The sequence below is a fragment of the Gymnogyps californianus genome, chromosome 9 (genome assembly GCF_018139145.2).
Source record: "Gymnogyps californianus isolate 813 chromosome 9, ASM1813914v2, whole genome shotgun sequence".
Classification (NCBI taxonomy): Eukaryota; Metazoa; Chordata; class Aves; order Accipitriformes; family Cathartidae; genus Gymnogyps; species Gymnogyps californianus.
In genome coordinates, this window is record NC_059479.1 from 9,006,879 (window position 1) to 9,022,989 (window position 16,111).

At 39.4% G+C, this 16,111-nt stretch overlaps 1 protein-coding gene across 4 annotated transcripts; it reads left to right on the plus strand.

Moving 5' to 3' along the window:
• The first annotated feature begins 825 nt into the window (after nucleotides 1-825).
• On the plus strand, nucleotides 826-10,293 carry MOSPD1 (motile sperm domain containing 1). 4 transcript variants are annotated; one of them, XM_050901966.1, is made up of 7 exons: nucleotides 826-989; nucleotides 1,403-1,659; nucleotides 1,843-1,918; nucleotides 5,159-5,385; nucleotides 7,339-7,500; nucleotides 8,093-8,196; nucleotides 9,951-10,293. In XM_050901966.1, exons 2-6 carry the CDS (start codon nucleotides 1,506-1,508, stop codon nucleotides 8,170-8,172), a joined length of 699 nt encoding a protein of 232 aa, XP_050757923.1. In that variant the 5' UTR covers nucleotides 826-989; nucleotides 1,403-1,505; the 3' UTR covers nucleotides 8,173-8,196; nucleotides 9,951-10,293. The 4 variants fall into 4 exon arrangements, with proteins under 4 accessions (XP_050757923.1, XP_050757922.1, XP_050757925.1 ...); XM_050901965.1 differs by lacking the exon at nucleotides 826-989 and having other exon boundaries at nucleotides 1,402-1,659; XM_050901968.1 differs by lacking the exons at nucleotides 826-989; nucleotides 8,093-8,196 and having other exon boundaries at nucleotides 1,402-1,659.
• Nucleotides 10,294-16,111: the final 5,818 nt, after the last annotated feature.

Genomic DNA, 16,111 nt, shown 5'->3' on the forward strand with positions numbered 1-16,111 from the left:
TGAATATAAATTCTATAGGGATGATTTGCTATTTTAAAAAATAAATAAGTTTAAAAGCTTAGTTTGTGAATAAGAATCAGAACCTGTAAATCTGAAGATGACAGATATACTCTAGTAAACACCTAAACGTGTGTCATGTTGCAAGTATGAAACATGTATCTGGTGCTTGGACATGTGAACATCATGATGTTTAGAGAGCAAAAATAAGCATTTGGTTTTGATTGTTTGTAATGCTAGGGCTATTCGCTGCTAGAAGGTTCAGAAACTAGATTTCTTAAGGCAGAACCAAATCAGTTTATTAGACTGGAGAACAGCTGAAATGGACCTTGTTTTATAAAGCTTCGTTGGAAGTGGAAATGACAGCTAATGAGTCAGTAGGAACTTTTTGTTCTTTTAATATTTTCTACTATAGAATAAAGCTAAACCTCAAAGGACACCTTCAGTTTGATAATTAACCTATAGGAGCTGCAGTAAAATATGATGTTCTTGGGGGGAAAAATAAATGTAGCTGTTTCACTTTATTCTGTCTGTAGTGTGTAAAGTCAATGGTATGTGTGCTGAGGAGTCTGGCCTTATTTATTTTATGAATTATGTTTGGGATTGTTGCTTGGTCGGGTCATGGGTTCTGGTTTTAGTTCTGGAATGTCACTCAAAATAAAACAAAACTGTGGGGGTGGCAGAGGGAGAATTACAATGGTTATACTTTGGTTAGAGACAGTGGTGGTGGAAAACCTGTCTTATTTTTTAATGAAATAGTAAATCCCAAATCTATTTGGTATTATTCATCCCAGTTATTTTTCAATTCGTTGCCTGTAACTACCATGCAATTGTAACAAGAGTTTAGTTTAAACAAGGTGTGAAGGTGTTCCCCATTCTTTTGTTCTGAATCTCTGGGATTTGACATACCTCAGTGCCTGTGTGAGCAGATACCCAAGTTATTATACCTCATCCGGGAAGGTCACCACTGCAGAGAGATTCCTGCCTAAATGGTGACTACTGCTGCCTTACGTCTTTGTGCTTCCTCATTTCTGCTCTGTTTTTTCTCAAGTGTTAAGTGTCCTGAGGCAAGGATGGGATATCTTTTTGTTGTTGCTGTTTGGTTTGTATTGCAAAGACCCAGCATAAGCAACCCTAGTCATGGACTGGGACCCCAAAAGGCTGCCGTGATACACTGAAGAAGTGCTTATCCATTTATTTTATAGCAGTTTGTTAAATAGATGGAAACCCGATGCAAATATTTTTTCTATTTCCGTATTTTTGAAGGAAATTAAGTAAAGGTAGATTCATAACCAAGTATCACGTTTTATATTTTTACACGTTTGTTAACTGCCTCAGTTTAGTATAGACTTATGGAAATAATCTTCTTGCCTTTTCTCTTTTTTTTCCCCCTTTTTTCTTTTAGAATTGCCAAAATGCTTTGGAATTCTTAAACGATTCAAAAACTGAAGTCTCTGAGGATACAAAATCATAAGAACGCAAGAAGCAGCAAGGAGGATTCAGTGCCAATGCAGCAACAAAAAAGACAGCCAGAGTTAGTGGAAGGAAATCTTCCTGTTTTTGTTTTTCCTACAGAACTTATATTTTATGCAGATGACCAGTCAACACACAAGCAGGTGTTGACTCTATATAACCCCTATGAGTTTGCCTTAAAATTCAAAGGTGGGTTTCTTAGGTTAAGTTCTATTTAAGGGTTAGTTGGTGATCTTGAACAGTCCAATTATAATTCATGTAACAAATCATATTTGTGACAAAACCAAACTTGTGTCTTTACGTACATCTGTTGATGAAGTTGGTGAGATGTTAATTCATGATTTGTTACCACTACTGTCCTTTTCGTTGCAGTTCTTTGTACAACTCCAAATAAATATGCGGTGGTTGATGCTACTGGTGCGGTGAAGCCTCAGTGCTGTGTTGATATGTAAGTAAAAGTTGGTTGGTTGTTTTTTTTTTCTTATGTACAATATTTGATTATCTTAATTTCTTTTCTTATTTAAGAGGTAGTAAATGACAGCATGCATAGTATAAACTAAGTTAGATAAAGATATAATATTTTTCTAATCTCCTATATTCTTGTGGCTGTCTGGTCTTTGCTATTCTTTCACTCTAGGGCAGAGTTATTACAATATAGGAGATATTTCCTTCTTTAATTTTGTCTTTAGGCATAAATAAAATGCTAGTAAATGCATCCTGTAGTATAGTTTGTAAACCAGCAGTGAGAGTAATATGAGCCTCCTCTGAGTACTTTTGTATTAGAAATAACAAGAAAAGCAAGACACCCAGGGTTGGGATGTCTTTGTGAGAAATATTTGTTTGCAGATTGGCAAAATGAAAATGTATGCAGTTCTACTGAGCACACTTTCCTGGGCCATGTTTAATAAAGGTACTTTTGCCTGCCTTTCGCCCTGACTGCCTCTCTCGTTCTCAGATCTTCTCCTGTCAGGTCCCAACCCAGTGACAGAGAAAATAAGAAGGCCGGTTAAGTGACCACAATAATGTATAGGGTCTGTAGGCTGCTATAATTCAAAGTAGAGTAGCTGTATAAGCTAAAATAGACTGCCTTTTTTCATCTTCCATTTGCCACTGTGCTGATGTACAGATACAGCTGAAGAAAGTATGAAGTACCTAAAAGAGCAGACTGAGCTTTCTGAATAGAAATTTGCAAACTGGAAAACACCTTCTGGAATCTCTGGCTAACACATGGCCATATACAAAAAAACTCCGCTATTGAATGATCCATCTTTTGTCAGATAAATAATACTGTGCTTGGGGAATGGCTCTTTCCTGTAGACTGTTTTCCTTAGGTGTGATTTGGAAAATTCCAAGGACTCACCAAATAGAAAGGAAGTTTAAAACATGGAACTAAAAAGTTTCAGTGGGCAGTGGCAACAATCCTAAAAATGGAACAAAACAGGTCAGAATATACCAGTGTATCAGTGAGCTATTCCAGTCTTTAGTAGACATTTACACAAGCTTGATTACATTTGCTTAATCTTAAACAAATGTCTTCTATTAAATAAAGGAAAATAAGACATATGCATGTTTCCAAAGGAATTTTTTGTGCAGCAAAACCCCCATCCCATTCCAATGGTTGCTGTCTAAGGGCAGTGTTTACTGCTAGGATATGAGCAGTACTATGCAAGTATGGCCATTTGCCAGATAAACAGATATTCTACAGAGCTTCCAATTATGCAATGGTCTCTAAAAAGAAACAGGAGAATGTATCTGTTTATAAGGGTCTGCAGAAAAGATCTCTTTTCTTGGCAGCAGATGCATGTTCTCATAGCACAGTGTTATGTAAAGGTTCTGTTTAGGTTGGTAGTTAGTACCATGGTACTAAGAGTAGAAACAAAAATTTAAAAGGAAGTGTTAAAGGAAGAAATAAGAGTTGGCTCTGCTGTTCTGATATGCTGAGAGTTTTATGAATTAGGATTGGGGGGGGGGAGGGGGAAGCCTTTTGTTTTAGTGAAGGCAGTTGCCCAGCCAACACTCAGCTTGCTGAAAGCCTGTCATAAGCACACTCTTTTGCCTCTAAAGTGATGTAAAACTATGTACGTTCCTGCAGCCTTCTCCCGTGGGGGATGACTTAGTCTCTGTTTCCTTGTTGAACAGTCTGTTCAAACCAGATACCAGTTATAAGCACTGGCTGTGTGTTAATGATTTTAGAGATCTTGATGTGATATAGTTCCTTTAAATGAAGACTGAAACACAAAAATCTGTTTCTTGCAGCATTTTAATGTATATATTATCACGAAGATAGTTTTCTTGAAGCAATTTTAAGACTATTATCCTGTATTACTAAGGGTAGAATAATTTTTTTCCCCCTCAGGAGATGGCAACCTTCTTGAAGCCAAATCACTTATATGTAGGTATTTTTTCAGATTAGCTATAGTTATCTTAAAAATTTAGAATAGCCTTTCACAAAAAAAGTTTTCCACTTTGGAAAAATAATTAAAATCCGTATTAACCCTAAGAGCTGATATGACTTCAAAACCTAAATGTTATAGCTTTTTAATGCTAGGTATGTATTTTCATAATGAATCATAAATGCAGAGAGGAGGCAGTTGAGCAGAGCACTGCTCAGAGGTCTGTATTGCCTTTGATCAGTGTTATTTTAAAACTGTGCCTTTTGTAGGTCCCACATACAATTTTTCCCATGAAATGCCATAAAACTAGAAGGAATGCAACAACTATCACCCTGTCTTACTGTTGAAGCCATCTTGGTCAATGTATTCAAAACAGTAGAGCAACAGAGTGGTTACTGGACAGTGAGAAGGTTTACCAAGAAAATAACTGACTCTCTAGCTGTAACTCAGAGGATATGTCTACACTGCAGTCTGAGTTGTGATTGCAGCTTGTGTAGCTACACCCGGCATAGCTCTTGGTAGCTAGTGAAGTATCTGCAGCGTCATGCATTTCAATGCAGGCTATGAAACGTGCTGAAAGTAGCTAGACTGATGAGCAAAGCTCTGACAGCACAGAGCTCTGCTATTGATACCCAGATTTACTCACTGCAAGACAGGTGAGAAATGTTTATGTAGATACATAGCTGTCATTTTTACTGCACCGTTACAGGCTTGTAATGGTGGGCTTCTGATTTTGAAAATCCCTTTACATCTAGCTGACTCTTGTCCATAGAGGGAATGAGTTTTGCTTCTGAGAAAGTATAATTATAAAGTTTTGAGCCTGGTTTCCTCAAAAAGCTAGACTTTTGCCATCACCTGTCCAAGTATTTGGCAGTCCTACTTTTCTTTTTTCCTTCCCTGTCCACTCCAGTCCCCCTATGCCTTTTAAAATCATTGGCCAGCATCAAACTACTTTGATAAAGGAGGAGTCATCTTTCAGATAATTGACGTTTCATGAAAATTGGCAGCTAGGCCTCAGATTGAGGCAAAGGTGCGCCTGAGATAAAGAATTAACTGTTCTTTTTGGCCAGCCAATTGGAGCGTATATATTTGGGAACCAGAGCGAACATAAGGAGGGGAGAGAGAAGGCAAGATCAAATCTTCAAGAACATTGAGTGATGGAGGAGGTAATGGGGATCTGGACTATTGCAATGTGTAGGGGGAAAGAGGGAAAACGTTGGGATGTAGGATGTAATTCCACAGGAGACATGCTTCTTATTAGTTCCTCTGTTTGAAAATGTTGTTTTCCTCTGCAGTGTGATTCGTCACAGAGATGTTCGGGCTTCTTACTATGGTGTGATAGATAAATTCCGTCTACAAGTGTCTGAGCAGAGCCAGAGGAAAGCATTAGGGAAAAAGGAGATTATTGCTACTCTACTTCCATCTGCAAAGGAACAGCAACAACAAAAGGAAGAGGAGGAAAAACGAATAAAAGAACACCTGGCTGAAAGTGTCTTTTTTGAGCAGACTTTGTGTCAACCAGGTAGCTGAAATCTTTTACCCCTCCTGTCTTCTGAATCAGTTACAAGTAGCTCAAGTGACTAGAAAGACTAGACTAAAATAAATTTTAAAATAATTCTTTTTACTTACCTGTAAGACTGCTGTCTTTATCACTGAGGGGTGATAGTGTCCAAGAACCCAAACTATGGCTCTTCTGCTTATGGTGTCTTGATTAATCAAGACCCTTTGCTGCCCCACATTTGCATGTCATACCTTGGAGAGTACATCCTCTGTTCCTCTGGTGCAGAAGTTCTGTTACAGCCAATGGGAATTTATCTGCAAAAGGGTGGTAGCTGTTTTTTCCCTTGGGCTCTTTCAGAACATATGCCCCTTCTGAGTTTGTTCCAAACCCTTAATCCTCCATTTTCTGATGAGCAGGAAATATTGCCAAAACATCCTCTAAAGTGCTCCTTGTTCTGCGCCATCTCCTTTGTCTGTCTCACAAGTACAGCAAAGCACAGTTGCTAGCTGAAAACTCTTTGCACGTTTCATATGTGAGGAAGGGAATCAACAGTCTTGGGCAAAACCTGGACAGAACAGTTAAATTGTAGTGGTAGGGGGAGATATAAAAAGTATCAAGTTTTACGGGAACTGATTCTAAACTGATTCTTGACTTGACAGTCTACCTTCTTGTTACTTTTACTGATTTGTACTGTAATATTCTCGTCACTGTTTTATTTTTCATGAGGAGAACAAAAATCAATTCCAGAAAATAGATGAACCTGCTTGAGAGTGTTCCTCTTGTTAAAACCAAACCGTCTCACTATTTATACATAGTTTGTTGGCTGGTGAAACACCTTGTACTAAAAAAAACCCTCAAGATGGGTATTAGTAGGATACACGGTTAAAGCAAACCCACAAAGATCTCTGGGCTCACAGAACAAAATGTTACTATGACAGTTGTTCCGGTACAGAGGGTTTGAACCATCCTGAACCATCTGATACTGGTCTTAATCCAAATGCTGTTTCTCTGCTTAAAAACCTTGTTGACTACATTATATTGCTGGCTTACAGAAAAACAGTAAACAAAGCAACTACAGTCTTTGCATATAACCTGCAACCTAGAAATAACAGATCTATGGAATTAAAATAGGGCACATATTGCTAGTCACTGAGGATAGAAAAACTTAATAAAAAACATTGGCTAATTTCCAATGGGTCTTAAGAATTTGGTTAGAGGTATTCAACTAACATGTTAACAGCTCTTTTCAAAGATTACACAGTGTGCCTTTGAGTAGGTTCCAGCTGTTAAACTGCAGCGCAATAAAGAGTATGAAGGACAGTTCATCTATAGTTTGCGTTTCCTTGTTCTGGTGATATTGGACTGTCAGAGTGGTTCACTCTCATAGTTTTTAAAGTAAGATTCAAGTATTACTAATTTGTGGCATATAAACTGGTTCTGGCAGGTGCAGCCCTTGAATCCTCTCAAGAAAGAAGGGGAACTCCTCTGGCCCAAGAACCTGTGCTCTTGCTGTAGCCAAGTTTTGTTCTGGAGGTGTAAGCAGTTATCTGCCTGTGCAGCTCTTTTAGGTGTTCTTTCCGAATTGGTTACTAATCACTGCAGGAACATATCAAGGAATGGAGTCAGGATGCATTGAGGTGAAACCTCAAGCGTTGCTGAAACATCCAGCTGTCATGAGTGTGTATATATATAGCTACTGGGCCTGGCAGGCTCTGTTCCTCCAGAAGGGAGGGGTTTGGGAAGTCATGTGAAAACAAGTTCCAGCATCAGAACAGGCAGCAGCCTTCTCCACTGCAAAATGCAGAAGGTTTAGAAGGGTGGGTTTAAGAGTTGATTTCCACCCCCTCCAAACTCCAAAGGGAAAAGAAAATCTCAGGATATTGCAGCTCCAATGTACCACAAACATTTTTGCAGAATAGTTAACATTTATATTGGTTAGATGTTCCTTATAATTGGTACTATCTTGTTTTTCAGAAAACAGAACTGCCTCGTCGGGACCTAGTTTACTAACAGTCTTCCTAGGAATAGTGTGTATTGCAGCACTAATGCTACCTACATTGGGGGAAATGGAATCCCTGGTGCCTCTCTACCTCCATTTAAGTGTGAATCAAAAGTTAGTAGCTGCTTATGTTTTAGGTAAGTATTTTGGATTTTGTAAATGTTTTCTTGCAAATTCTGTGATTTGGGAAACTTCTCCTGTGTTTGCCAGTGGCTTCAGGAAACTTGATGGAGACAAAGCACCACAGTACATTTTGTTTTGCATCTCCATTCGCATTTTAACTCGCAGCCATAGTGATATCAGGGTAAATTAGTTATTGTAAGTATTTTAGACCAGATTTTAGTTGATACTTATTATATACAGGCCCCTGAATATTAATTTCACCTTCATTTGATGACTGGCCAACTGTAGTCGTCTGCCAACAAAACTGAATGGAATGTGCTGTTTCTTATTCTTACATTGAAATGGAGAGTTACTCTATTGCAGAACCAAGATCTCTCCTGTTGTTTTGTTTCTCTCTCCAACCCAGACGAGCTGGTCTGAAAGGCTCCATTCACTGCCTTCTCGATAAGCAGTTGAAATGTGTAGAAATACGTTGTTGTAAACCCTTCCTAACAGACCACTACCATGCACAGTTCTTCCTGATTTGTAACTTGCTCCTGAATTAGCAAGCATAGATAAAAGTTGTACATTTAATTTCTTATGACTATTTTTCTATAACTATTTCAGATTTGAAGAACAGTCACACTAAACTCAATTCTCCTGTCCCACTACCTGGCAGAAATGAGGATTTAAAGGAAACGAGCTAGGCAGCTTCAAACTGATAGCTAGAGGTGAGGTAGTGATGGGAAAAGATGCAAGTTCTTGATGGTTAATGCGCACCTCAGTTGACTGACTGACTCGTGCAAGTCAGTCTGCTGACATGGTTTGAAAACTCACTTGTCGCTCTTTGCCTGAGCCGATGGTGATGTATTTTCAGATCAGGACCTTGCAGTAATCCTTGCTTTGTTTTTATCCCTAGTGTTGAAAATTACTCCAGTTTCTGCTGGTGCCAACTATAGTACTAAACCATTTGACTTTATACATTTGCAACAACTTAACCTGTTTCTAGATTCACTATGAAGTTCTTACAGGTTTTGATTCCTTTGGTAGCAGCGGTTTTAGCGTTCATGAAAAGACTCTTCTGTGTGCAGCTCTTGCTCATGTAGAAGGTTGATTGCTCTTGAGAAGATGAAACCACTTTCTTCCACAATGCAGTACAACTGGATTGTGTAGCGTTGAGTTGAAAAGGGAGGTTGATGCCACACCAACTGGGCTATACGACATTTGAGAAGTATTTGCTTTACAGAAATGCGTTAAACCCTTTATTGCCGGAAGGTCCCGTAGAAGTGGTATAGGCTGTCCTGTGGCACCTTCCAGAAGCCTCTGTTATTACTCTGCGATGATTTAGATAATCCAAGCCAAGGCCCACAGCAGTTGGGGTAGTACTGATTATCTAAGCTAATACAGACCTTAAGAAATAGCTGAACTGTAATTCCTCTTTAATGGATAAATTGCTTATCTAATGGAAGGCAGCGTTACAACTCTGTTCTGTCACGCTTCTATCTTCAAAATCTTTATAAAGTAAATAAGTTAAATCAGTACGTAGTGGCAGGATAGTAAAATAGTCTCAAATTTCTTTATCTATGGTGAGATCTGTAGGCTTCAGCTAAGCTCTCTGCAGTGAAAGGCTGTTACATTAACATCATCTGAGCCTGCAAGAAAGTAAGATTGCCTAAGAACTGATAAATTACTATTTTGATGTTACGGAAGGCTGGAATTCAAGGAGCCCTAATGTTTTTCCGTATGCCTCTTCGCCTTGTGCAATATAACTCACAGCTAAGAACTGGCAGATTTGTACTTTTTCCTGTATCAGCACATAATTAAAGTGAACTTTTCAGTGTGTCACGAGTAGGTTTATTAGCCCCACACTTCCTGCTTTCATCTGTTTTTGATTGTTTTTAACCTCTATCAGAGCAGGGTTTTTTTTTTTCCCCTCTTTAAAGGTTACAACAAAGAGTCTGTAGAAAGCTCCCTATGCAGACTGACAAGGAAGCTTAACATCTTTGTCTAAAACTAGTCTTTGATCAGTTACTCTGCACAGAGCAGAAACAAAAATGTCTTGGGGCCTTCAGCTAATCTGCCTTACTGATGATTCAGCATTTGAATTACACTGCCCATAACTAGCCCCCATGAAAACTGGTGGCTTGTGTGCTACTGTTACGCTTACCCAAGTCAAAATCTCAATGTTAAGATTTTCCAGTAGTGAGATCAATAATTGTTTGGAGTATTTATAACTTCTTTGACATTTAGTTACTAGATATACTGCACTTCAGTGACTTTTTTTTTTTTTTTACACAGTTTTTGACTACATCAAAATTTGGAGCAATACTTCCAATATTTAAGTGAAGTGTATATATAAATTCATTCTGCATGTATTTATGCGCTTTTACCTTATTTTCTGGCCTGTGACAGGGTAAACTGTCTTTATTTTAAATGTTTTATTCGGTGAAATTAAAGCATTTAGTTCTTAATTCTTGTCTTTCAGGTCTCATCACCATGGTTATTTTGAGAACATGAACAATGAGTTAATAGGATGTCAAACACCTTACTGTATATTCACATCATGAATGTGGACTGCCTTTTACTCCCGTTTGGCTCATTAAGACGCTAGCAAAACTGTTCAGTGATTTAAGATACCTTCAGAAGTGTAATATATTTTAACTATGTATAATAAATGAAAGACTCAAAGCACTTTTCGGTGCTTCTGTAACAGACAGCTATGAAATGTTCGGTGATACCTGTGAAAATAATTTGAAAAACTTTTATATCTACGCCTACTGTAAAAAATCCTTATTAAAGCAACTTTTGTTATTTTTAGTCTATGTTCACATCAGTGCGTGATCACTATAAAAGCAAACTGTCTTATGTAAAATGTTCGTTTGGTTCGTGGTTGTACATGCTGAGGCTGGTGCATAACACTTCTGTATACATACCAGAAGGATGAGAGTCATGACTAATCACTGAAGCAAATGAAAAATTCCATCAGTGAAACTCTCAAATAAACCATGAATTTTAGGTGAAGAAGTAATCCTCAAATTCCTTACTTCATCATTACCAAGATATCGTTGAGTGCTCGTTTGCTTACCTGGGGAAATAATTTCTGCAACAGCCATTTTGTATCACAATTGTAGACAATAAAAACAAGTTCTGTAATCAGATCCTTTCATTTCTTAGGGATGCATGCAATATGTGAACTCAGTGGCATTAACAGAAGTTGAACTCACACTAATATAAAATTCACCATTTTTTCTATTTTAGAGACCAAAGTAAGTATAGCAACAAACACATTCCTCTACACCATCCCTTCCCACCCTCCCCAGCTCAGATAGGGGAATTCTTCTGTATCAGAAACTCCTGCTCAAATTCCAGTTTTATATTCTAGGTGGACATTTATCTTGTTTCATATAACGAGTATTTCCCTTCATTTGACATTTCATTGTTGAGGTGTTAAGTTTAAAAATATTTCTACTGAAGGGCCGCTATTACTGCACTTGATTCATACACACAAATCTTTGTTTTTAAAAAGTCTATACAATATGCTCTGATCTGTATAAAAAAACATTCTGGAAATTAAACCTTCTTTCCCCCTGCATGTTATGGGTCACTTTTCTGCTTATGCATGGAAATACAAAGAAACCATGCAGATAATTGTTGCTTAGAAAAAAAAAAAAAAGAGGGAGAAAGGTTAAATTCAAGTTGTTAATCACTGTACATTTTTTCTTATATATAATACAAGTAAGTCTTTAAAGGGCAATAAAGTGTTACTTTAGTTTGATTCTCAGAAGAACTGAGATTGTGTCATCTATCAGCGTCAGATGATAAAAGTCAAACATTAACATTCGTTAAAAAAAATAAATGTTACTAACTGGTTTGAGAACGCTGTGTTCCGGAGCCCGTGCTGCAGACACAGTGCTTGCCTCCAAACACGGAGATCGTGTTTGGGTCGCGGTGTTTTTCCTGCCACTGTAGAGCTGTATTCTTGTAGCTTCAGTGTTATTTTTAAGTACCTACACTGTTAATTCTGATTTTCATGAGGTGGTTTAACCTGCTTCTTGTTGAGGAAGGGCGAAGGAATCGAAGAGAAGTTAGATAAACCTGCCATGTGGTTTATTAGCCTGGCTGTTATGTATTAAGATATACATTTTATTGTGCCCAAGCTGATTAAGAAAAAAAACCAAACACAAAACCACCTTTTCCCCCCCATATCCTGGAGTTCCAGTCACGGGCCAGCATCGTGTTTTGCCAGGCACTTGCAGAAGTACAGAAGAGCGAGAATCCCACACGTAGGAACTCAGAGTCACTATAACCAAGTCTTAACACCTGCAGACGCCTTAGTCCGGCAGGACAGTGCACGCACGAGGCTTGGGAAGTGAGATTACAGGAAACAGAGACGCAGATCGCCAGCGTTCATTTTCAAGGAATTTAAAGAGAAGCGATTGGTTTAGAAAAACACCTTGACCAAAGAAATCAGTAACAAAAAGTTATCAGCAACTAAAAAGACTAAAACATTGGGCCATTTCTTTTTCAAGGGCGAGGAGCAATACACAGATAAAAAAAGATTAAATGCAGAGTGTAACTCAGCAGATGCAGATAAAACTGGTGCTTGGGCAAAACAAGTATGACAAATGTGAATTTTGACTTCTTTCTACTTCAGGGAGATTACAGCACGCTGTATAATCACAGTGTTGGGAAGACAAGACCCAAGGACAGTTTCAGTTCAGCCCTGTGAGGGGGAACATATCAAATCATGTTACAGCATGGTCACAGGGAGACACTAGTAAAATTTTACCGGGTGGATACGCAAGATTTGTAAGATATTTTCTGATGTGCATGTATATATGTATATATGCATGCACACACCTCAAGTACTTACTTGATAGGGTTACAGAAACACCGAATGCCTTGGGAAATAAGACCTGAGACAGTGAATATGCCTCCTCTTAAAAGACCAGGAAAAACAGTTAAGTGTTCACGTCATTTCCCATTCCTGACTCTTAACACAAACAAAACAGTCATTTCCTTGAAATGGAAAAGTATTTTCAGCAGACAGTTAGGAGGGTTTTAAAGATCATCCAGCAGAAACAATCATCTTGTTTACCCAGCACTTGCTATGGCACCGGTATCTCGAACAAGCAATGCTGGCAGGCAGGAAATGGGAGTGCTGCTGAGATCACTCTCATGAGCGTCACTCCTAGTAGCTATAGGCTTGGTCATGATCTGCTCTAGGTGTTTGCACTTGTCTGGATCAGAAAATGCTTAGACATCCCTATTTTCTCTAAAGGAGTGAATCACAGAATGCTTAAAACTACAACAGACCCAATATAACTGTTTCAGAGCTCCAGGGGCAGACGGGGCTTTCAGATAATCAGTTCATTTCACCAGGGATCGCAGCTGATGGAGGCCCCCGAGACCAGAGAGTGGGTCGAGCAGCCTCACGTGGAGATCACCTGGAAACAGATCCAGTCCCTGCAAAGGGAAACGCTGCTGCTGACATTTCTGAAAGCATGCCCCAGGAAGAAAACCAAGCGTGCTGTCAGATGGTAACAGTCACTGCTTTTATTTCAACAGCTTAACAGTGGCATTTGCAGCAGCTCCAAGAGAAGCCCATGCACAGAACTGTGCTTCAACAACGAAGCAGAGAAATCCTTCCTGGAATCAACTAGCTAAGAATTGTCAAAGTCAATTGTATGTTATTTCATTTTATGTTCACAAGTATCTGATAACCAACAAGCCTAAACCGGAAGAGGCTGCCGAATAGGTTTGGCAATAAGTCACCATATTTTAGTCCTCATTTGTATATTTAAGATACCTCGCTTTCCTTGTAACAGCTTTCCTTCTAAATGCCAAGTTCCATCACCCCTTTCCTTTGTCAGGAGTATGAATCTCGTACTTAAGACTTACATGCATTGGCAATCCATCCCATTGGTAGGGCAAGACTACAGAAGGGAACTTGCCCGAGCCTGTAAACCAGATCCAAGAATACTTTGTTTACAGGAAAGGAAGTTCTCAGGTGCCGAGTGATCTGCGTTTCATAGCACCTGTGGTGATCCAGGGCAACCTCAAAATTCAGGGACCAAACTGTATAGGAGGTCTTAAAAAACCCCAAAACCTTAAATCATCCTCACTGCCAGGAGGGAGGTTGAGTTCTCGGGTCAGAGCAGTTCAGGTACTTTGCCCTCTGACCTTGTACGAGACCCTCCTGGCCAAAAAAAGTAGTAGTAAGGGAACAGACGGCAATACAAAGCCTGCAGGGCTGAGTAATCCTGGTATTTGATCCTTCTGCCTCGCTGCGTGCTGAGATAGGGGCTGAGTGGCCATAGAAGAACAGGTTCTGTCCTATGTCCCTGTGAAAGAGGGCACTCGCCTCCTCACAGTAGTGCTAGAGAAGGCACCATCTCTCATTAGAGCTGGAGGAGAAACATCCGAAGTTAATGGTGCTGGCAATGGAGTCTATCTTCCCTGTAGGCATAGCTTGCTGCCTGAGGAAATTAAATTAAGACTGAAACTGTTGAAGGAGAGTGAAGTATGCTGTTGCCAGCAGCGTATCACTTGCTTAGTACTGCTGCACATAAACTAGTGAAGATTGGGAAACCATTGCTACACAGCCTAGCAAGAGCCATTTAAAGATAACGAATGTAGGAATGAAAGGAGTCTAGAGAACCTGCGTATCCTCAAAAAATGAGCACTGGAGGAATGAACGCAGGCAGGCGACACAGTGCGACAACTAAAGCCAAGTAAGGGGATACACTCACTTTTTGCTCTATTTTTGTCTTCTATAGAAGCTCTCTGCTGTATGCTGACTAGCTGTTTACTTTGGATAATGAACTGTAGCTAATGCCTGTCAGCTCTTGAAAATTTGCAAAGCTCTATAACCACGCTGACAATATAATGTGGAATTACATGCAGGCAAAGTAACGCACGCTGGTCTTTGAAACAGCAGAGACTCTGCAAAGGAGTATTTAAGCAAGAGCACAACCATGATTACAGCAGCACAATCAAAGCAATGGATGATCTCCTCACTATGAGGAAAAAGGCTAGTAAGAAGGCCCACCTGAGTAACTGGCTCCCTGTAATACCTCTGTTGTGGAGTATCAAGTCAGACACACGTAACTGCAGTCATCCTGATCCTAGCAGAACAAGAGATACTAAGAAGGAACAAAGATGACTGATAAAATGCATATCAAAGACATGGAATAAAAGAACCAAGAGTCTGTAATGGAACTTAAATCCATGTTTACAGTTTAAAAAAAAGAGGAATTAACAATACAATTTACAATAACAAAATACAATTTACAATAACAACATGAGAGCATTCTTCTCTAGGAAACTGCAGATACTCTAGGTGGCTTGAGGTATGAACATCAAGGGATTAGATGAGCATATGCTTTGACAAACAAGAAACCACCATCAGGAGACAAATAAAACTTTGCAGTGAGGCTCTGGAATCCCGTGTTCCATCAACATCACCAAACCCATTAGCGCCTTTCCCTCGGGAATCTGCCAGGAGTCTCCAAAAATCAAAACCTACTGCTGAAGTGAATGCACTTAAAATGAAAGGATCTTGATTTATTTTTAGCAGGAAGTTTCTCGCAGCGATTTCAGTGCCACACAGCCTGATTCAAGCTGGCTTGAAAGGCAACAGAATACATTATTTGCCACAAAAAAACAATACATAATACGCACATCATGGTTTTGATTTTTCTCCACACAAGGGGAAAAAGTAATAATGAGAACCACATAATCACGAGAACCAAAGATTAGTACCTTTGGCAAAAACTTCTCCCACTTGAGCAGCTCTTCCTACCTAAGCTGACATCCAGCAAAATATAAACATTTACATGCCATTATTAATCACAGAAGGAAATCTTAAATAACGAGCATTTTACAAGGCTCTTACGAAGCAAGTAAAAGAAGAGGAAACTAAAGTATTAGAAGAATTTTGACTCTGATAAATGCCAGACTTGTCTGAGGGATCTTCATGGGAACAGGGAAGTCTCACCAGTTCCTGGAGAGACACAGGGGAACCAGCATGAAGAGGCCATGTTTGGTTTTGGTTTAAATGCACTCAACTCCTCCTCCCTCTGAAATTTCTGTTCCTGAGCCAGCTGCTGGAAATCAAACGAGGTTGTTCTCCTTCAGTTGTGTATTTTGTTTTCCTCTCCTCTCTCATGCTGCTGCCACAAAACCCCAACAAGGGAAGGAATCTCTCCCTTCCAGCACGTACGCGGGGTCTGGGTCTTTTAGAGGTAGGGTAGCTGTCTGCTTGGAGCCCACTGTGACCGAGGAAAGGCATCTCCTGACCAAGACCTAGGCTGGCTCTCAACCGGGCTTGAGTTCATCATGCAGATGCCGAGATCAAACAAGGATGCTCAGTTTCAAAACCCTCATACCAAATACAGAGAAATGGGAAGACTCTACTGTTACAGGTAAAATCATGCAAGACATACCCTTACAAAACGGACACCAAATAAAAAACATGAGGTGACAATTTTTGCATCCAGTTATTGAAAAGGACTCTTGCAAGCCAAGCGCTCCTCTTTGGATCAGTAAGGTTTTAATTATTGTACTGTAGCTGTAAACATTCAATTACATTTACAAATATTTTAACTTGGTGCTTCCGGGAGAAGAGGGATCAACTTAAACTCC